Source organism: Larus michahellis, chromosome 7, assembly GCF_964199755.1.
Source record: "Larus michahellis chromosome 7, bLarMic1.1, whole genome shotgun sequence".
Taxonomy (NCBI): Eukaryota; Metazoa; Chordata; class Aves; order Charadriiformes; family Laridae; genus Larus; species Larus michahellis.
Window position 1 is genome coordinate 24,282,056 of NC_133902.1, and position 22,572 is coordinate 24,304,627.

Genomic DNA, 22,572 nt, shown 5'->3' on the forward strand with positions numbered 1-22,572 from the left:
TCTCTTCCAGGACTTTGAATGTCTCAAAGTCTATAGTAGTTGCAGGGGTGGCAAGAGGCTTTAAATCAGGTAGAAATCTAACTAAAGCTCAATTATTTTTTTTTTATTGTGTTAGTACCTTGTCTGTTGTTCTTGTCCTGTCTAGAAAACGCATGACTTAAGTAGTGTGGGTAATGACATGCTTGTAAAGGATGGGTCGTGCACCATCCCATTTTCCTTTAGGAATTTATGTCCTGGTGTGTTGAATGGTTTGTTGCAGTCTAAATAATTAAACTACCTACTTTGAATCAAGTATGTCTTCTAACTTAGCATTTGTTCCTTCTAGAGAATATTGTGTGCAAAATAGAAATGCTCTGTTTCCTTTTGGTTTTCATGCAAGTAGAAGTTAATTTTATTACTGGCGTCTACCGCTGCTTTATGCAGGCGTTTGATACCACTTGAACACTGAGCTTTTACAAGTTTTTGCAAGGCTTAAGAGTGGCACAGCTCTGCACATAGTGCAGTTACTTCTGAAAATGCACATGCATTTCTTCTGCGTGTAGCTGGCCTTACAAAATGGTTACATCTGAAGCTGCAGTTTAACGAAATAAAGCCCTACGGTAGAGTTTAGGCTGGCAGAAGCGTGGTGGCGGCAAGGTATTTCTTTTGCACCAGTTTAAATAGTTTAATTTAGGTGAGGAAGCTGAGGTGGACGCATGACCTATAGTAAGGGTGTTAGAGTTAACTGGACCCTGCAAATTTTTAAAAAGCGAAAGACAGGCACGTTTACATATTGGGATAACCTTAGAGTCTTTGGCACCTCAGCACTAAGGCTGATGAGGAAACAGGATTAAAGGAAGGACAAGGGGAAAAGGAAAGAATTTTAGAACGCTTTTCTGCATTCAGTAATGTTCCAGCCAGCCATACTTTCATGTATTTCATTTATGCAGCGGGCATGCGGGGGAGCATATCTGTTCTAAGGTAATGTTTCCAGTTTTACCTGCTGCTCTGCTCTGATTTTGATCTAGCTGGCACATAGCCGGTGCCTTCTGAAGTGTTGTCCGCATACCTTCCTGATACCAGTTATGTTTGCAAAAGGCAAAAGCTGTCTTCTGCATATCTTTTCTCCCGATTTCCTCTGACACTTTTACCTGATCAGTTACAGCAGATCATCTCTGGTTAAATAGCAGTATTTTGTGAATTATGGACAGTTCGTAAGGCTTTTCCAGTTAGAGATCAGTGTACATTAATTATTATTTTGTCGGACTTGGAATAAGGCCTGACTTCCCCCACACACACACTCACACCCCACCCCCCGTATTTGCACTTCTGTTAATTTGTTTGGCATCATGATTTTTCAGTGAAGTTGCTTGAATTTGATTCTTATTTTTACATTGTTGAGTATTCTGGAAACTTGAAGTAATTGTTTTGATAATACAGCCAACAAATATATGTTACTGTCTTTGGAAGGTTCTTCAATAGCTAAGTGCTATTGTTAAGTAGGCTTTTCATTTGAGTTGCCAAGCAGCTGGTATACAGGATTTGTTATTCCAGAATTGTTGTGCACACTGTAAATTGGGAATTTATCTTCGTACTGTATCTTAAATGATGTCAACTTTGCATAGCTGGGTGAGATCATCATAACCCATTTGTATGAAGTGCAGGAGATTCTAGTGACTGTGAGCAACCTAAGACTGAAACCATAAGGTCCCAGAGCTTGGAAGGGATCTCTGGAGATCATCTAGTCCAACCTCCCGCCCAAAGCAGGATCTAACATCAGTTAGACCATCAAAGCAGGATCTAACATCAGTTAGACCATCAAAGCAGGATCTAACATCAGTTAGACCATGTTGCTTGGGTACTTTGCTGGTCAAGTGTTGAAAAATTCCAGGAATGTGGGTACTGTAACCTCACTGGGTAACCTGTCCCAGTGCTTTACCACTTCATCATGAAGAATTTTTTCCTAACTTTCAGTGGAAATTTTCCCTCTCTGCAGCTTGTGATGGCGACTCCTGTCTTATCACTGTACATGATGACCTTTCCATCATGGGGAAATTTGTTGGCCTTCAGGAGTTCTAGAAGTGGTGTAGTCATCAAATGGCTTTCGATCAGCAGTAACGTTTTCATCTCCTGCTGCATTTTCTTGCTGGATTCTAGTGAATTTTTAAAATTGTATCGCTGAAAATAACTTATGGATTTTAAAACTCTGCATTCCCTTTATTTTTCTATTAAGGCTAACAGGCTAAATGCAAATGTGGACGTATGTTATTTGCCGAGGGACAGCGTGTTACTACTAGGACCCCTTGTGATCAGAGCAGTTGTTATCAAAACAATGAACTGAGAACACAAGTGGAGTGATAGGAAGAGATAATATTGCTTGCTTCCTGTTGATGTCATTCACTAGTCCAGCTTTTTCCTTGAGGCAGGCAACTTTATTGTTTGTTCAGGAATTACTCATTCAATACCAATTTTTTTTGGAGTGGTAGATCTGGTTTTGGTTATATCTGTAGCTTTGGCTTTCTGCATGGTAAGTGCATTTCACACTTCATTTAGAGGACTTGTCTTTTAAACTTCTCCAACCCGTAATTGTTTCAAGACAACTAATTAAAATGTAATCCTGGGCAGAGAATAAACTGTTCTGATCAAATGTGTCTTAAAAAAAGACAATAAAACCCACCCGTGCCATTGCAGAAAAGGATTAAGAATTATGGTTGAGGAAATGGAGAAGCAGTCATAGGAGAAGAGGCTAAAATGGCTGAGGACATTTTGCCCCATATATCAAAGGCTGATGGGGAATAATATGACTGTTCCCAGGGTTTGGAGATAAAACCACGGAGGCAGAAGATCTGTTTAAGCTAATAAATATTTCTGATGGAAGAAAAGCGAGTACTGAATAAATAGTCTAAAAATTAGAAGAAGGTTTCTAGAAACTTGTTCCTAATAGTTTAGAAACAATGATTCCAACAAGAGTAGAGTGCAAATTTCTGGTCAGGTTCCATCTGTTCTGCTTTCAGCCTGTAGGGTGTAGTCTGTCTTTTGCTTGTAAAGTTTCGCTAAGTATTTTTTGAGAACACACTCCTTTATTTTGGATGGGGCTTTGAGCAACCTGGTCTAGCAGAAGGTGTCCCTGCCCATGGCTGGGGGGTTGGAGCTAGATGATCTTTAAGGTCCCTTCCAACTCTAACCATTCTATGATTTTGGGAATAATTCTTGCACTGAGTCCTGTAGTTAAGAGTAGGCTGTTGTCCATACATTGCGAAGTACCTACAACCCAGGAAGCGGGAGCATTACTCGGTTGTGTGGATATCAGTCATCAATAGGTCCTTGAAAGGGCAGACATTCTTTTGTCCTGTCTGCTTAATACAGCTAGCGTCACTAAAGCATCCATCAGCATTCCGCTTTATTCGTGTGACTATCGTTGATCCCAGTCCTTTGGTCCCAAATCTTGCAGTGTTAGTAATGTCTGTATCCACTACTTCAAAGGCTCTTGTTTTTTTTCCCCGACATCCAGGGTCAACTGGTCAGTGTTCATTCCCCTTGTTAAGATTTCTGTATACGTTCTGTATGCTTTTGTTGCAGAAGCGTTTGCAGGATTTAGTCTATGAAAGGACTGAGCAGGAATAGCAAAATCCATATTATGAGATGATGACGGCCCTAAGATTCCTGCAATAGTTTTCTGCAAGAACTACTATTTTACCATTTTCAAATTTCCAGTTGTAATTTCCTGGCCAAAAACATTATTTCATTGCTGCAAAGAATGATGAAAAGGAAGTTAAAGCCTTTGAGAGGGTCATTCATTTTTCTCCATGTAACTTTGATTTGAACATGGCAGCAAGATTGAAGTATTTCCATTCAAAATGCTGATGGTAAATGCATACCACCTAAAACTGAAAATTTGCCTAGTCTTCGTCTTCTAACTTGAAGGGTGAAAGTCTTTATGGCCCTTCATGCTGTAAGTGTTTCACTTAATCTAGTAAACTTTGTGTTGGAATAACTTGTCTACCTGCTATTCCTTTGTCATTCTGCTTGTGACAAAAAACACAGCAGTAACATTTTGTCGTCAGGACAGGAGCCAGGTTGGATTTTTCTATTACTCCCTCTTGTTAAGTCTCAGTTCTCTGGAATTGCCTGATTCATAGTTACTCTAATTTGGTTTTCCGTATTAGGCCTTCAAAAATTTCTGCTTGCTGTCATGATTTATGAGTTCATGAATGTCCATGAAAGGTTTATTTAAAGACCATGTCGGTATGTGGAATCAACCAACTTTAGGCCTTAACTCTAGTGAAAGATGATTTTTTTTTTACTTCACGTTTTTTGAGTTTTGTCTATGATATGCTTAATTCTGTTCTCTATGATATGCTTAGTTCTGTTCTCCAAAAGTAAAAAGTGTGATAATTCATTGATTCAGAAGATTTCAGAAGCAATCGGAAACAGCAGGTAGAACCAAGCGTGACCATGCTCATTGTAAGCTAGTTAAGGCAGTTTTGGTGCTCAAGTCTGTCTCTCCTTCCCAGTATTCCTACCTTTTGAAATCAACATAATCATCCCCAAAACAAAGGTCATGGGTATGAAACAAAGCATAAAACATCTGTAAGTAATTGTTAGTGAGTGGCACTTGAGACTAGCTACTCTTCTGCCAGACTCGTCAATTTGTCCAGGCATGCATATGCGTGGGGAGAGAAGCTCACTAGTCACTACATCATCATCCTCTAAGCCCTGGTGAAGCTCCAGCATTAGTTACTGAAGGCCTTCTGTTTTGAAAAATTTAGGATCATCTGTGAGTTGTTCAGGGATTTCTATTGACAGAAGAATATTGGCTGTGTCCATCCTACTACCTGTTCTTAATATTGAGTACTGTAGTTGTGTTTAAGGGAATCTTGCGGCCTCTTTGCAGGAATTGTCTTCCAACTAGAGAATTTTCTGTTCCTGGGTTCTTGTAATCTAATATTGATGGAGTTGATGGCGCTCAATCTTGAGCTGTGGCTTGTGTGTTCTTTTTTCTGTGTACCCCTTGAACCAGTTCATCGTTAATGGTGGTTTTATCTGCTTGAAGAGGAAAGAGGCAACCAGTCATGCACTGGTCCTCCCACAACTTTTCTCACTGTCACCTGAGCACCCCCTGCCCCTAACGATGGTACAGGAAAGGAGAAACTGCCCCATCTGGGCACCCTGGACATTCTTATGATACTACATACTCTTTTCTAGATAAAAATGAGTTTGAATGCCCAGGTTTGGGGGGAGAGGCTTGTATGCAGGGGTTCAACTAAAATTCTGTTTGTGTGACGCACTCTCCACCTCTGGAGCTCAAGTTCTGGAGTCAGTATTGGTGAACGATTGATTCTTCTGCTTCCATTGGGGGGAGGCGGTGGGGGGAGTGTGATGGCTGGCCAAGACAGCCTCGGCTCACCCCGTGGGGTTTATGCATCTCAGGAGTGGAATAGATGGGAATGGTCTTTCTGAAAGAATCTCAGTTACTGAAGGTAAGTAGGCGTTTCACTTAATCTAGTAAAGATGTTGTTTAATTATTTAACTCTTGATTCACTTTAAGTAGTCTTATCTGTAATTTGAACAGAATCGGTTTACTAATCCTTCAGAATTAATCAGTAGCAAGAACTGTAAATAATAAGTTACTGCAAATTCACAGTGTTTGTTGCCGTGAAATAAGGTTTGTGATTTCGTAGCTTGCCATCTTCAAGGACAGTTCAACCAGTGCCATTGTTACTGTCTTTCGGGCACTTGAGCAAAACCAAACATAGTATGAAGTAGACTATTACCTAAGGACTCACAAAGTATATTGGAAATATGTAGTATTCTAAATTTCATTTACAAGATGCTAACTCTCATTTATTATTTAAAAATCAGAAGAATGAAACTCAGTAATGTCTGAGCATGCAGTGGGCTGAATTAGTTGCACAACTGAGCTCAGTCCTATCTATGACTTTAGCTTTTTTGTTTTCCATATGCATAAAGGATTTTTTTTAACTCCTTGAAGAGCTTACATCTCCTGCCTGTTAGTATTTGAGATGAATTAACCTTTTCACAGGTAAAGAGATGTTTCTGTGAGGAATTCCAGCGAGACAGACTTTTTCCAGAATTGTGTGTCCACTTGATGATTGTCTTAAGAGCAAGAAGTTGGGATTGGAAGAGGCGAATTCTGGTTTAGTACGTCTCTTGTAGCTGCAAACGTGAATGGCAGAAATCCATTTGAAACTAGTAGATGAGGACGAGAGAGAGAGAGAAACCATCTCTTCTCAGCCTTCACCTCCAGGAAGGCTGCCCTTTCCCTTTGGCAACTCTAGCCTATAAGTTATCCAGTGGAGGAGGCTGACAGTTGTTCTCAGGGTGAAGGAAGGGGTTTATGATTCCCACCACCCCCACCCCAGTGTTGAGAAATCTTCAATGTATATATTTGGTTTAATTAGATGTTTCTTATATTCATCTACGTGCACGGCTTCTGTGGCAGTTACTAAGCTTGAGCTACCAGTGCAAGCTTGTTTGTAGGTTAGTGCTTCGGAGTCTGAATCGAACCTTGTCAAAACTCTTTGCTGGTTTCAGACTTCTAAAGGGACATTTGTAGGACTGTAGAATTGTTCTGTCAAATATCCACCTGCTAATTTAAACGTGTACGAAGTCAGCAGAAGAAATGACCAGCTTTATTCTAAAAAATCGGATTTGGATTTGAAGCAACTTAAAAAGTTGAATTACGAAAAGAGGACGTTTAAAAGCATGCTAGGATTTTGAGCAGCTTGATTATACAATTTAAAGAAATTAAAATCTCAGGATTGCGTAACTCTTCCTGCTGAATTTGATCTGTTTGTTAGCAGTCACGCCTGTCTCGTAACTCTTCCCACTTTCCTTCTGTCTGGGTCCGAAGTGCCGTCTGATGCTGAGGGGATGGCAGTAGCCACAGTGCTAGCCCTTGGGGGGGCTGCCCTTGCCATTCCCTGTCATACGCTGGCTTGTGGATTCCTAATTGAGCAGCAATTAATTTCTCATAGCGGATCCAGCTCCTCTTAGCAGCTGCGGACTGCTGCCATCCTAATCTGTAGTTACATCAATAATTTAAAGCTCAAAAAAAAAAACGTTTAAAGTGAAAAATTGTCCAGCATGTTTGTAGCATTTTTAATAAAGTACAGATTAATGAATAAGCAGTGAGAATACCTAAAATAACCCAGTCCTTGCGTTTCTGTGTAATCGGATGCGGTAAGGGTCTGTGTGTAGGTTACAGAGCACTGGAGCAGGTCTGGGCTGTGGTCATAAATGCGATTAACTCGTCAGCGTGACTGCAGGCGGGAAGGTGTTAGTACCGTATTGCCACCTGATACGGCCGAGGGCAGGCTGAGAAGCTCCTCTCTCAACCTGGGTAAGTAACTGGCTCACCTGAGGTTTTCGCAGCTATAGCAGAACAGTTGTTTTAAAGCTGCTTTGGATACGTGTACGTGCCAAATACAGCCTGTTGTGGGGCTGCAGTCTAGCTTTCGGTATACGCAGGAATTGTGTTTGAACATGGCTGCTGAAAACTGTAAGGCAGGTACTGAGGAATAAATAAGCGCTTTATGAGTCTGTTAGTTTTTGACCAACAGCACAAGCTACGCGAAATCACTGCCGTGCAAGCGGCATTTCAAGTTCATTCCACCGGGGAGGCTCCAAAAAATAAACTCCCCGGCAGCAGCTTTTGAAAGTCACTGTTGCAGCCTTGACTCCAAAAATAAACGCTGCACCCACAGCTCGTAAAACTAAAGGAGCTGGGTATCATCCTCCCTCCCGCGCCGTAACGAGGAGCTTGCACCATCTAGAGGAAAAGAAATGATAGTTGGTGTGTTAAAAACGGATTGGAGAAAAAAATTGACAAAATCTTACTTCCCGTGTTAGTTTCAAAACACGGAAGAGCAAATACTTGCAGATTCTAGAGTTATTTTTGCACTTTCTTCAAATTACCTGAGGAGACAAGGATCAGTAGTGCAGAAAATAGGCTGAAGAGGTGGGAGAGAGAGTCTTGAAGAAGAAATGAAAGTTTTATGGAACAGTTAGCCTTGCGTTTGCTTTTTCAAATACTTCTCTGGGTCTTCAGGGTGTGTGAGCGCATGCATTTATTTATTCACATATCCTCTAATCTTTTATAGTACAGTGGGAACAGCAACTTTCCCAAGGAGTTCTAACTTTCTGAACTTTTCGTGAGCCTTGTGTTCGCCTGAAGCTGGGGCAGAGGCCCTGCTGGAGGCAGCTGGCGTTGGGTTGCTGATGGGGAAGGTGTGGCCTGTTGATTGCTCATAGTTGAGCCAGAAGACTTATTTTTTTGCACGCTTCACTAAGTTATTTTGAGAAATTATGTTTTCTTATGTAACTGTTGGTTTTCCGTGTGAGGCGGGAGGGGTGGCACGCGTGTGCTTCTCCAGCTTCTCCAGCGCCGGCACCATGGGCATTGGAACACCCGTCTCGGTCCTTCAGGTACCGCTGGGGGTCACGGAGGCCTGTCTGTGCCAGACTGAAAACCAGCAGTTTTAAAAGCTGTGAGAAACTCCAGTGGGACGACGGAGAAATACTTCAGTGCTTTTGACACACCCCTATTGTTTCGGTTGGATATTTGTTTACAGTTCAGTATTAGTTTTTACTTTTCAAAGTAAATGTTTTACTAACCCTTAGGTAATAACTTTCACTTTTTATTTCAGGGGAAACAAAGCAGAAGCTCAGTTGCAAAGATACTGACTTTCAATCGACGTTGCTTTCCTTACAAAATACTGCTTAATTTCATATTGAGGAATGGTATTTTTAGGGAAACCTGTGGCTCTCTTTTGGACTTGAACAGTGATTTTTTTTTTCCACATGATCCTTGTCAGCAGGCCCTGGAGAGCAGATTCCAGTTCATGGCAAAATAGTTGTAAATATAAAAATAGCCAATTTTTTAAAATAGTCACTCCTGTCGAGTGTCAAAATGTACAGGCACGTGTGTTCCTCTCAGAGATTAGTCTCTGGTTTATTTTTGTCCTTTTAGGGACTGCTTGCATTCCAGGTTTAACTTTGGAGTTGAAGCTTCAAAATTAATTTTGAGCAGGTGTTTTCGGAATTTTAATTTGAAACCTTACATGCAGGGAGAAAGTCATCTATACGCTGTGCTTCAGCATAGCTGAAATACCAGTTTGGTGTGTAAAAACTGGGTGACCGAATCATTTAATTTGTGCTTTAGATTCCCTTTTCTCTGGTGGTTGTTTTTGTTGTGTTTGTGGGGGGGGGTTTTGTTGGGTTTGGTGTTGGTTGTTTTGTTTTGTTTTTCAGTAGGTCACCACTGCTGTTTCAGAATTTATATTGTCATCTTTTAGATTTCAGGAATTTTATTCCACTGATAAAATGAGCCGGCGAGCGGGAAGAATGGATTGCTTTCGCTAGGTACTCAGAGGACCCTCACCATGGGATCAGCTTTAGGAAAAGGGGCAGAATCGCGGTACTGTGAATCAAATTTATGTTGATTTTGGAGCTTTTATGACCTTGTGCAGTCCCTCTTATTAAGAGTTATGTAAACTCTTTGCTCCCGCATTACTTGTCCGTACGTGGCTGTTTGCAAAGGTCAGGAGAACAGGAAGACTTTATAGTAGTCGGTCTCTTCCCAGTATGAAATGTTAATCCCTGTTCACTAGACAAACACTCACCTTAGGCAGCTTAAAAATCTATTTTTTGCGTTTCGGTGTTAATCCAGCGCTGAGCTGGATTAGTGCTGCCGTGTGCTGTTAACAATGGGTACAGTGGCAGCCCACGGCCGGGGCATCTCTTGGCAAGCGGGACCTTTGCTGCCAAACAGGGGTGGCCTTCGGCGGGGTGAGGAGAGACCCCGCGGGAGAGAAATCACCCGCCACTTCGCGCTCTCGTCTTTTTCCTGGCCGTAACAGTGCGTTGCTGGGATCCGCGGTTTTGAAAGAACATCTGTCAGACTTTTTTTCGTATGAAATAGGGGAATTGTGCTGCGTCATCCCCGGCTGTTGGTGCAGGTGCCAAAGGAAGACAGCCAAGGTATCGTAAATGCAGATTAACTGTGCCGCAGCGTTAGGTGCTTTTAGTGGTGTGGAGAACTGTATCTCAGCGACACTTCCAGAGACGTCGCTCTCGTTGCTTTGGTGCGTTCTGCACTGGTAAAGAGCAGCAGAGCTTTAGTCCCGTTTCAGGGCATCTCTCCCACAGCTGGGAGCATTTTTCAGGAGACAAATGGGTGGTGGGGTGTCATGAACCAAGAGTCTCACTTATCTGGGACCCACTCTGAGATCTCAGTGCATCGGGAGCTGGCTCCGTATGCCAGCTGCTTGTCGTTAGGGACGTCCCGAGCTGCAAGAGGTGAAATTTGTACCCTGATTTACCTCCACGCCACTGCGCTATCTGGGGGAACGGTTAAAACTTTGTTCTTCAAGCCGGTTGGCCAGAAGGGCAGGGTTCCCAAAAGGAAACATCGCGTCCCATTTTAAGCACAAAAAATGAGACCTGAGAGAAGAGAGTGGTGTCTGTTTTTTCTCAACTAGCTCTGCTATGTCTTTTTTTTTTTTTTTTTTCTTCCCCCTGCTCCTTGTTGTATTTGAAAGTCTCCTGTCAGCACAGTGAGTCTGGTGCCTAGCAAAGTTCAGGTATAGCGAAGTTCTTGAGAAACAATATGCATTCAAACAACCTTTTTTCCCCAATATTTTGAATATCTTTTTTGAAGGCTAACCAGTGGCATTGTCCCTAAATATCATGTAAAGAGCACCAGAAAGATTAGGGGAGTTTGTTTGTTTATCCTTGTTTGTATTGCCTTTAGCAGCACCGTTTCAAACTCTTGTGCTTGACTGTATTCCTCAGCCACCTGGAGAAACAGTAGAGTTGGAAGTAATATTATTTTTTTTTTTAAACTGTAAATTCTGTGATATGTTCAAAGAAATTGGAGGGCAGTGCTCTCAGGAAGCAGGACACAGTAGGAAATGAAAATCCAGATTCAGTGACCTTTTTAGCTAAGAGCTTCTCATGGAATTAATCCAGCTCTGAGCTAAATTAATTTTTTTTTTTTCCTAAAGGATTTGTTTTCTTTGCGTGTGCAGCTGTTTGGCTTTTCTCTCCTGACCCAAGCGGAGCCCAGAGCAGAGGCTCTCCCTGCTGTGCCGGAGTCACCGCGGCGGTATTGGAGCAGGACGGGCAGGGACAGAGGATGGGGGGCTGGTCCAGCCAGCTGGTTGGGTTTGGTTCCTGCTTGAGGTTTGGTGGTTTTGTAATAACGCTGAAGCGTGTGAGGCGGTGGGCAGAAGGTGCCAGGTCGCTCAGGGAGACTGTAGCAGTTCAGTTCCATCTCTGGGCCTCGGTTTCCCGTCTTAGAGCCGGTAATGATAGCAGCTTGTGCTCTGCGAAGCGTTTGGAGAGATCTTCTGTTGATGGCATTAGAGCTAGGCAGCCATACACATGCTGTTCTTCTATGTTAAAAATAAATAATAAATAAATCCTCCAAACCGGCCTGTGTTAAGGGAAAAGTGGTTTTCGTCTCAGTCTTGTACAGAGATTTGCTATTAACCGTCATGAGACTAAGACTGTTTAAATAAGTCTTTTTGTGTGGGCTGGGTTTGGGTGTGCAGCTCAACTAGGAAAGACTATTCTGTTACACATACTCCGCCAAGGCTGTTCCCACGTACCAGTCAAGCCTTTCAGATCAATCAGATGGGTTGAAATTTCACTTGCAATAAGCATATTAATACTGAAGTTGAACTTATTTTTTCATTACATTTTTCAGGTTGGTACACTTGAGAAACTGGGGAAAAAAAAACCAAAACACCCCCAAAAAAACCCAACCAACCCCCAAACTGTAATGTCTTACCAAAGTACTTTGACAACGTGTGTTACAGAGAAACGGGGGGCAGCAGTGTACTTGCTGTGCGCTGGGCACGTGCTCTCTGACACACTGAGACAGCCCCCTTGTTTTTGCTGCTCCTCCTCCATTCGTGTGCAGTTGGCTTCACACCTGAATCCTGCCGCTTGAAGGATTGAAACTTCTAGCACGGCTAAAATAATTGCAATGTGAAGGCTTTGGACTAGGAGTCACTTTAACGCTTAGCTTTCCTTTGTGGCTTTCAATGCCGTATCTCACTCGGTTTGTGCTGTCAGGGTTTTGGGTTGGTGTTTTTTCCTTTTGGCCCCATGTGTTCATCCAAAATATCTACTGCAGCCACGTGACTTCCTGCTGCTCCGAACTCCGAGTGCTTCCTTCCTTTGACTTGACCTCTGTGCAGTTCTTCAGCACCAACAGTCTTGATTTTTCTTTCTTGTGCTGCTCCCGTTCTTACCCACAGACTGGCAGAACGGTTAGTTGGAAAGGACCTTTGGAGGTCATGGCCACCTCTAACGTGAAGCAGGACCCTCACCAGCACTAGACTGAGCCGGTTGTAACTTCATCCAGTTGAGCCCGAGATCTCTAACACCTAACTTGAAGGTGAAAATACAAGGTGTGCGGTCTGGGACTTCTGATCATTAATGTTGGGTGACAGAAATATTCCTAAAGGACCTTTCCTTGCTGGCTTCACCACCTGGATAATAAGGATTATATCCAGCACTCGGGAAAAGTGTTTGTGTACAAAGAGGGTTTCGTCATAGCTAAATGAGCAGTGCTCGGTATTTCTGGCGCAACGACAAGGGAGCTGTTAGGTTCGTCCGGCCCGGTGCATGCAGGTTTTATCTCCCATGTGACAAAAGGTGGAACAGTCTTCTCTCTGGGTTTGGTACTGCTGTATGGTAATGTTTGATCCAACTTTATAGTGAAGGCTCCATCCTTTCTCCTTTTATTAAATTCCCATAGTTAAAGAATCCTGTGCGGTAGAAAAAGGTAATTCATGGCTGTCGGATTGAAGGTAAACAGATGCTCTCTTCTCCTGCTCCTTGGAGTGAGAGGTGGGGGAGAGCATCTGTCATCTTGTCCTTGGCCAGCCTGGCCCAAACCACGACAAGGGGAGAATTATGTTCCTCAGTGCAGGTAACAGAAACACCAGTACTGAACGTGGCATATAGAAGATAATGAATCACTCGGTGAGGAACTCAGTGACAGTCTCTAAACACTTAAATTAGTTGCCTTGTCCCTTGTGCCCTACTTAGAGTGGATACAGCTCATCTGTCGTCTTCACTATTTTTTTTTTTTCTCACCTACACTTAAAAACCCCACATTTATGTTTGCCGCTTCCACTTCAGCGTTTCTTTGGCTCTAGATTTTCGCCGTGGGCCTGTTATTTCAGGCTGGTAAGCTGTGAGTTTGGGGGTAGAGAATTTTCACTTGAGTTTTTGAAGCCTTGATTGTGCTTGATTTTTTTTTTTTTTATTGTTGCAATGATAACCCCTTACATGATGGTTTAATATATATGCCACTTAAATTAACAGCCTCTTGAAAACTAAGGGATGTTCCACAGCGTGCTTGTGGGAACTGTATATTCTTACTTGGAATTCAAAAGGTATTTTCTGTTTGCAGATTTTTTGAATTTTATTCTCGAATGAACTTTTTATGTCCATCTTTGTTGTTTATGGCTGCCTTTTGAGCAATTTTATTTCGCACCTTACAAAATCTGTTCATTTTTTGGCCTGGACTTTGCTGCTGGTAGAGCAGGGTGAAGTCACAGTCGAGGTGTGTTCCGTTGACAGCAGATACAGCCTAGTTCATCTGTAGGATCATTAAAGCCTCACGGGAAACGGGGGCAGGTTGCAGCTAGAGGGGGTTGTTTCAGCTGTGATGGCTCCGCTCTTGTCCGCTTTTTTCCAGCTTGAGTTCATTCCTGACCAGTTTTGGGTAATTATTCTGCTAATGATTGTCCTGCTAAGCATGTTTTTCTCCTGCTTTGTGTATCCCATTACCTTTACTGTTACGTAGGCAGCAGTCGTATTTCCTCTCAAATTTCCTTCTTCTGAACTAAAGAAGCAGAGTTTATTTCTCTTCTGTCCGGACTTAAAGTTGTTTTTTTTTTTTTTTTTGTTTTGATCTGTCAAGAAGATCAGTTTTGTAATAATGCAACCTTGGATTTTATGTTATTTATACTAAGAAAGGAGCGGCTTTAACTTCTCCCAGATTGCTGAGAGACACGGCCTAAGATTATTGTGTTAGAAAGCCTCAGGAATCCCCAAATTACATTTTGTCACATCGTTATAGAAAATGAAAATGGCTTCTTAACAAAGTGCTCAGCTGAACCCAGAGAGATTCTTGGCCCTGGCTGCATTTGGAAAGTCATTTTTTGTGAGAGAGGAATGTGTGTTATTTTTATTTTATTATTTTAATACACATTTGCATTTCCCTGAAACATGAAGCAGCCCAGCCAAAGTGATGGGTTACCTCTGAAGTGGTTTTTATGAAAGACAGGATGTCCTTTGTTCGTCCTAGATGCCGAGCAGGGGAGGGTGCTCGGCACCTGCAGGACCTCAGCTGTGCGAGTGCCACCCGCCGGCTCTGCCCGCGGGGCACCAGCGGCGGAGCGATGCTCGTCTCTTCTCGCAGCAAGGAAAACTCCCGAATCACCTTGATGGAAATTCGGAGTTTATCAAACTAAATTCCCCTTTCATGCCTGTGTTTAAATACAGTCTGCAGCCCAGTATCTATAAAAGATGTGCATTCTTTTTAGGAGGCTTTGATATTTTGGTGTGACTGGGATGTTGTCTATTGAAAGCCCAGTGAGAGCACTCTGGGCTGTTGGCTGCCCTTAACTGGCCTTGGTGGGGCGAGTCTCTGCCTCCTCGACAGCTGCAGAAACCATGAGATGCAGCATCCCTGTGGGATGCTCCTTCTCGCGGTCCTGGCCCTGTGTGCGGGGCCGGGGGCTGCGAGGGGGTTGAGCCGGGCTGCGGGGTGTGGGGGGGAGAAAAAGGCTTTGGGGGTGGGTGGGCTCAGCCAAGGCTGGCTGGCTCTGTATCCAGAGCAAAGCCCGTACTGATGGGCTGTAGCATTCTTGGTCACTGGTGGTGGTTTTTTTGTTTTTTTTAGGGGGTTTTCCGTGGGTTGGTGTGTTGTGTTTTTTTTTTTTTTTTTTTTCCCCAGAAGCTTTAAACAAAAAAATCTTTGTGGGAGGAACAGAATGACTTCAGGTCTATCCTCTGTAGTGCTTGTGAGGAGGGCCTGGGAAATGATCACAGAATCACACAGAATGGTTCAGGTTGGAGGGGACCCTAAAGATCACCCAGTTCCACCCCCCTGCCCTGGGCAGGGACACCTCCCGCTAGACCAGGCTGCTCAAAGCCCCATCCAGCCTGGCCTTGGACACTTCCAGGGATGGGGCATCCACAGCTTCCCTGGGCAACCTGTTCCAGTGCCAAGTTTGGCACAGTTAAAGGTGGCTCAGGTGCTTTGGGCTCAGTGCCGGGTGCCCAGGGGCCCAGCTGTCGGTGCCGATGTGGTTTAGAAGCAGCCTGGGGGGTGAATGCTGAGCCTCCTGAGAGGGGATGGAGACCTGCAGGTCCTGCCGAGCAGGTCCCACGCCTGCTGTGCAAGGCTCCTCATGAGCCTCTTCGTGCAAGCTGAAGAGGAGCCGCAGGAGCTTGTGGATGCTGGAGTTAAGGAGTGTGGCTCCCTTTCCATCCAGGCTCTGTCTCCTTTTGCTTCAGCCGCTCTTTGCGTCAGCGCATATTTGAGGTGTAAAAAATAACAAGCAATTCCACTACTTTAGTTTATGAGACACGCAGATGTTGGCTCATCTGTGGCCCTGTGAAAATATGCCGGTGTTCTTGCAGAAATCTGTGGGAGACTTGCTTGTGGGCGGTGACTTTTTTTTTTTGTTTGTTTGTTGGTTTCTTCTCCTCCTCCTTGAGGAAGGTCAATGCGGCATCGGTTTTATCTCTGTTACTTGTCTGGTAGCAGCGGCAGAACTTTGTAGACTCAAAAACCCACGCGGCATTTAGAATGTTTGCTGGAAAATGCTGTGAAATGGTGCCTGGAAGCGGCCGTATCAGTTTGTGAAAGAAAGCTGAGGTGGGATGCTTAAAACCATCCATCTTGTCATTTTTGGCTCTTGTTAAAACTTTAAGAGTGGTTATAGTCAGGACGTGGTTAAAAATATGCGTGGGACGAAGTTGGTAGCCTCACAGTATGGTTTCTTACTCGTTAATGCAGCTGAGAAAAGCGCTACTTGCTGGAGACTTTACCAGTGTTGTTTGACCTAAAAAGATCCTACTTTTGTCTGCCTTGAAACCTTGCTTTTCTTCTAGTGTTCATTATGGGATAGAATTGCTTAAAATTGTTTATGTGAAGAAAGCCTCTGTATTAGATGTACGCAAGGAAAATCTTTGATACAAAGCAAAACCAGTACCGTTTCTTCTCTTCTGCCAACGTGGGTATCTCTTACTGTTATGAGTGTCCTTAATTAAAAAAAAAATAAAAAATCCATAAAAACGAAAATACCCAACAAAATCACACCCCCCCCCCCGCCCCAAACCCTCTTACTTTTCCAGAGTGAATTTGTCTTACGAGGTATTTATTGTTTCTGAATTGTGCAAAGTGATGCTGTCTTGTAATTCAATGCTCGGTATCACTGGGCAATCAAAGAGAGAAATATGGTTTGTGCATACAGCAAGGCTCCTTTTTTTTAATATATATATTTTTTTTTTTTACCACAGTAGAATAAAATGTGCATTTTATGACTCTCTGACTGTCTTTGTCTGTCTTTCCAAAGTTGAAGTCATACAAGTACTGGTAGCAAAGCAAGCTGGAATGAATTCTTCCAGTGTCTTAGACTGTACTGCAAAATGTGGCCAGGAAGGAGATAAAATTAACAGGTTCATAAGCACTGGACCCGCTGGCCCTGGCCACGCAGGGCTTTTCTGGGTTTTCCCTTTGTTTTCTTTTTGAGAAAAGAAGCTAAATAAACCAGCCTTCATCTCTCTCTGTAGGTGAAGTCTGTGATAAATCTGCTGTTTGCTGCCTACACGGGGGATGTGTCTGCGCTCCGAAGGTAAAAAAAAAAAAAAAAAAACAAAAAAAAAAAAAAAACAAAAAAAAAACAAAAAAAAAAAAAAAACCAACCCAGTGCGGGGTCGGGAATAGGAAAGCTGCTTGTGTGGTACCTGCTGTTGTTTGTTTATGAATATGCTCCGTGTCTGTGTTGGGGACATCTGAGCTGCACTGGAGACTGAATGTGTTGACCCCCCCAAAAAAAACCCAAACAAAAAAACCCCCCACACCTAACCATCAAAAAGGTACCCTCACGCTATCCTGAAATCCCATTGTTTTCCCTTTCTTTGCATTGTACTGAAATAAATGTCCTTAACCTATAGTGATGGTAGAAGATCCTCGCTGTACTCTAGCCCGCTTTATAATTCAGCTCTGAAACTGCCACAAAAAGTCAGGCTGGGAAGTGCACGCCGTTGTTGGAGAGGTTGGGAAATGTAGCTTTGCTTTCTAAGTCCGGAGTGGAATCCGGCAACACATATAGTAATAATAATAAGAGACTAAGCATATTGATGTGGCTAGAATATACCTGAATATAGTTAGTTGCCGGAAAAATGTGTATGGTTTGGCTCTGCTGTCCCGGAGCACCGTCGTGTGATGAAAGGACTCCCCCAGTATCGTGACGCTGTCGGGGATTTGCAGACTTGGGAGCCCTTCCTGGGTTTCCTCAGCTGGCATGGATTTACTTTGCCTTCTATGACTTAGCTTGTCCCTGTTAGATGTTTTTTTTTTTTTTTTTTTAAATGGGCAATGTTGACTGTTAGGAACCCTGCGAAGACATTTTTATTTTTCTTTATACCACCTAGAGATCAGAGAGGGAAAATTAAGCCCCTACCTTATTTTTCGAGCCCAAGCAGTAAGGGCCCCGTTCGTTATACCTGAAGGCACGATGTGCTCTTGATACGGTTTCTGTCCTCTTGCAGCAGATGTTTCATCGTTTTGACATCAGGGTATTTGTTCCGTGCTAGTTTTGTAACTTGTTCTAATTGTGTAAGACTTCTCTGTAACCATGGGGGGTTTTGTTTTTTGTTTTGTTTTTTCTTTTTATTTTTAGATTTGCTCTGTCAGGAATGGATATGGAACAGAGAGACTATGACTCCCGAACAGCCCTGCACGTAGCAGCGGCAGAAGGTAACGTCTCCTCCTAGGGGATTTGCTCTCCGTTAATGGAGTGTGGTCAGTTTTCCTTACAGTATCGTCACTCTCTATACGTGCATACCTGCTTTTCAAAAACTTGTGCATATATGCATAGAGATATATATATATATATATATATATATTATATATATATATATATATATATATATATAAAAAAATGTACACTCACTATCCTGCTTTTCTTATAGGACACGTGGACGTTGTGAAGTTTCTACTGGAAGCGTGCAAAGTGAATCCTTTCCCCAAAGACAGGTGAGTGGGTTTATTGCGGGTTTGGAGGAGAGATGCTGTAAGGGCATCTCTCAAGCCCCCGTGAGGAGAGGTTCTCTGTCAAATAAGATGCCCTGTTGAGCTGGTACGAGGAGGCAGAAGGAACAGGGTCCTCCCGGTTCTCTGTAGGTTCTGCAGAGCCAGCAGGAATAAGAAATGGCGAACCATTAAAACCGTTCCTGAAAAGGTTATGCTCAACTCGCGAAGTATTTTCACAGTTACTGAACTTGGTGTGGTCTGCGAGCTGAATTATCAGCAGTTTGTAAAGAACTACGTGTTTGGTGCTTTTGGCTCTGTACTTGCGCGCCGATCTTAGAAATGCTGTGCTGCTTCTTGCAGGTGGAATAACACTCCTATGGATGAAGCTTTACATTTTGGACACCATGATGTATTTAAAATCCTTCAAGAGTATCAGGTCCAATACACGCCATCAGAGGATTCCAACAACGGAAAGGAGAACCGAACGGTTCATAAAAATCTAGATGGCTTACTATAATCGTCTTCAGCTAGATCCTAAGAATCAAATCACTTACCTATTTAATTGTGGTATACATAAGTAATGAAGAGCGTGTGTGTTTCTATCTGATAGTGGTATATATTTTACAGAAGTCTCTGTTACTTCAGTGTTATATTACAGGAGTTTCTATACGCACAGGACAAATCCAATCTCTCTCGAAACAAAACCAACTAAGAATCTCCCTCCATAATGTGAGCAATATTACCTCATGCTGCATATAATTGATGTGTAAAAATACTTAGCTGTTGTTGGCTTTACCGTGCACTACTTAATTTATTTTTGTGTTCTACGTGAACTCTAGTCTGTGGTCAGGAATTTTTCTGCTGCGTTTTCGTTTCTATAGCCCTCTGTTTCCAGTATGGCCAGGATGAGCCAGAGTACTGTCAGGTGTGAGCGTCAGTGAGGTTTTTTTCAAAAGCTGAGGATGCTGATGTAGATTTAGGCTGGGTGTGTTACGTAAGGATCTGCACTTATCTTTGGGAAAAAAAAAAATAAAAATTCCACACAACCTCGTTTACATAATATAAATATCAAAAGAGTGACAGTTGTCAATGGTCTAGGCTTGTTCTTAGAGATAGTCTTGTCAGGGAATCTGTTTTAAGGTTTGTTTGACCAAATGGCATAGGGGAATGTGTCTTGTAACATCACGCAGCGTTTAGTGGGGGTTTTGTTGTCGTTTTGGAAGCGTTTCTTTCAGTTCCCTTTGTCTCGCCTCCCTCCTCTCTCTCCATGTTCAGCTGCTAAAGTGCTTCCCCGTCACTGGGGAAAGCGGGTGCTTCCACTCTGTGCAGTCGTGTTCCTTGCAGGGGTGTTTGCACTACAGCAAGCCTTGACGAGCTGCAAAACCCCCTTTCGGGCTCGCGTGTGGGGTTCTTGGCGGTTGCGCCAGGAACCAGCGAGGGGAACGGAAGCATGCGAAAGGCAAAGTACTAAACCAAATACTGCGTGTAAATCTGACTTCATATAGGCTTGTAATAAGGAACACGGATGGAGTGAAACAGCTTTAAGGAGCATAGAGCCAATCAAAGCATGAGCAGAGCAGGAGATAAGCCAGATTTTTGGGTATGTTCTCTTCTTGCACTACCATCAACCAGGGAGCAGGATACTGCATCGGTGGGGTTTTGCTGGTGTAGAACAGCAGTTCGGCATCAGGAGCACAAGTAGGCGATGCCTTTTGTGGTGAACGATGGCATTTATTGTCCTGCCACCAAAGCCAGCTCGGCACGTTCCCCATTGTGGGAGGCGTAGATGCAGATACTCATCGCTTGCAGAAGTACAATGTTACGACAGTTCCCTATCCCGTGGGCAATTGCTTCTGCCAATGTTGTGGCGTAGAACCTCGGAAGTGAGCAGTCACTTAAAGTTAAGAGTTAGATTTTCACAAACCACCACAGTCGTTGGACACAGGCAGGAATTTTCGCACAAGAATTTTAGGCGAGAATTGTTTAGCACGTGGAAAAAGAGATTGTGCTTGAGAATTGTGTGTGTGGCTGTTTTTATCCTCGCACGTAGTGTACAAGTCATTAGTAGATCTCAAAGTTCACATTTTCTGTTTAGGCACCAAAGTCCTACCAAAATAATGTCCAAATTCTTTCTAGAATGGCCCAAGCACTTTATAAAGATGATCTGAACCACATTATCCTCCTTTTGCAAATGGGTACACTCAGGCATAGAGAGAAGTAACTTCTCCGGAGTGACCCAGCAGGTCAGTACAGTTGAGAATAAATCCTCTCGAGTTCCTGTACAGTCTCTCGTCGATATGCCATACTGCCTCCCTGGCGGGAGGACAAACCACGTGGAAAAGTGCTTGATACTCATCACTTCACTGACGGTGAAATCTTGCAAGAGTCTGAAAGTCGAAAGCCCTGAAATCACCTTTCCAAGCTGGCTGGCATGGTTATCAAACACTTTTTCTCAAGAATCTTACTGTTCTTAAGCAGCATTTTTTTCCCATCCCCTTCTCTTTTTTTTTCTTTTTTTCTTTCTTTTTTCCTGAAGATCAGCTATTTTTCTGAAGGCTTTTAACTCATTCTTTTCACGTCCTGTGTCACAGCCACCTTAATTCTAATCAAGAGCTAACCAAAGTGGCCTCTGGCTCTTTATTGAGCCACGCTGGTCACTGAGTAGCCCAAGGCCTCTTCTCTGAACTAAATTCCAAGATATTTTCTCTGGTAACAGATCTGTCAACTTTAGCGTAGAGGAATATTTTCAGATGGATTCCAGTTTAGTATTCTGTATCTTAACGCTAATCTGACTTCTTCCATATTTTTTTCCCTATGGAAACATATCCTTTAGCTTCTCAGAAAAATACCTGATTTAGCTTAAGTGACACTTGCAGTGCTCAAACTGGCATTTTTAACAGATAAGTACGTTCTATAATCCATGTATCTACAAAAAACCCAAAGAAGGCATTTTAACTGAGTTAGCATTAAAGATCATGGCTGTACCTTAAATTTAAGGCTTTCCTGAAACTTACTGAGTGCTTTTAGCCAGTCTTAGCTTCAGTGCATTTTTGCTGGTTAGTTCTAGTATTTTCTCATTGTGAGAAGATGCATTATTTTGTAATGTCCAATTCAGCGATGCAGCTACTTAGACATGGCGTTATTTATAAATATAAATATATGCAGTACATTGGTTTGGCTGTTTATCATTCATGACACTGACATGTAGATTTTACCGTAAATGGCTTTTGGTTATCTTATCAAATGCTGACTTCCTTATGCTCCAAAGAGGATTTCCCCACACCTTTGTTTTTGTCATATATGTTTCTTCTGTATCACAACCTAAAATCATTAAGCTAACTTAATGCTTTGTACTCGGAAAGTGTGATAGTCTTAGCATTAATTAGCCTATCTTTGTGAACAAAATGTATTGTACCAGATTTTTTTTGCTTCAGAGCTGGACTATCGGTGACTATACTTACTGGCAGTGTACAATTCTGGTCGTTGTAAACTGACTGGGCTGATCTTGACTTTTAGATTCTGTATTGTGGGGAAGAGACAGTGATGAATGTATTTCTAGCAGTTTCCCATGAATGAATCTAAACTTGAGCTGTACTGGTTCTGAAAATGAAAGTTATTTATTTTAAGAAATAAAATCCAGATAGTGTTGCTTTTTACAGCATAATAAATGGAAATACTGAGATGATGATGGTGGTGGTTTTTATTGGTTATCTATGTAGCTGCTGTTGAAATAAGCCTTCAGGCTGTCTGGGAAAACTTTGGTCATTTCCACTGTGCAAAGCTTACAAGAAATCAGAATGAGTTTATCTGATCCAGCTTTGTTTTGTTGGTTGGTTGGTTTTAAAAATCCTGTACTTCTGCCCTTTCACTGGTTGCTTTCTATTAATGGTGGGATTCTTAAGTGGCTTGGCCACGTGCCCTCAACAGCTCTAGCTTTCCCTTGCCTACTCTTCACTCCCGCTATCCTTCATCTCACCAGCCGTTTCTTTCCTTTTATTATTCTCCTGGCTGTGTAGTTAATATAAAAGCCTGACAAATGTGAGACAAGGGCTCGTGTCACTTAATAGCCCCAGAGAAAAAGGGCGCAGCAGCGGGCCTGCTTGATAGCTCACAACGTTTAGCTATGGCTCAGTTATCCTACTGATCAACTCAAATTAGAAATTGAAGTTTGGTCGAGGAAAGAAAAAAAAAAAATCAGTGATGTGATATAAGCAATAATACAGAGTTCTTAGAAGGTGGCTGTTAGAATAATTTTTTGTAATGCAAGACTGAGCTGCAACAAT

General features: G+C 42.7%; 1 protein-coding gene across 1 annotated transcript in view; it reads left to right on the top strand.

The window, feature by feature from the left end:
• GLS (glutaminase) overlaps positions 1 to 21,974 on the top strand; it is a 68,468-nt gene extending 46,494 nt beyond the window's left edge. The window contains exons 15-18 of the mRNA XM_074596215.1: positions 16,825 to 16,886; positions 17,937 to 18,013; positions 18,229 to 18,292; positions 18,650 to 21,974. Coding sequence (XP_074452316.1) covers positions 16,825 to 16,886; positions 17,937 to 18,013; positions 18,229 to 18,292; positions 18,650 to 18,806 — 360 coding nt within the window. The 3' untranslated portion in view covers positions 18,807 to 21,974. The remainder of the gene's footprint in view (positions 1 to 16,824; positions 16,887 to 17,936; positions 18,014 to 18,228; positions 18,293 to 18,649) is intronic.
• Positions 21,975 to 22,572: the final 598 nt, after the last annotated feature.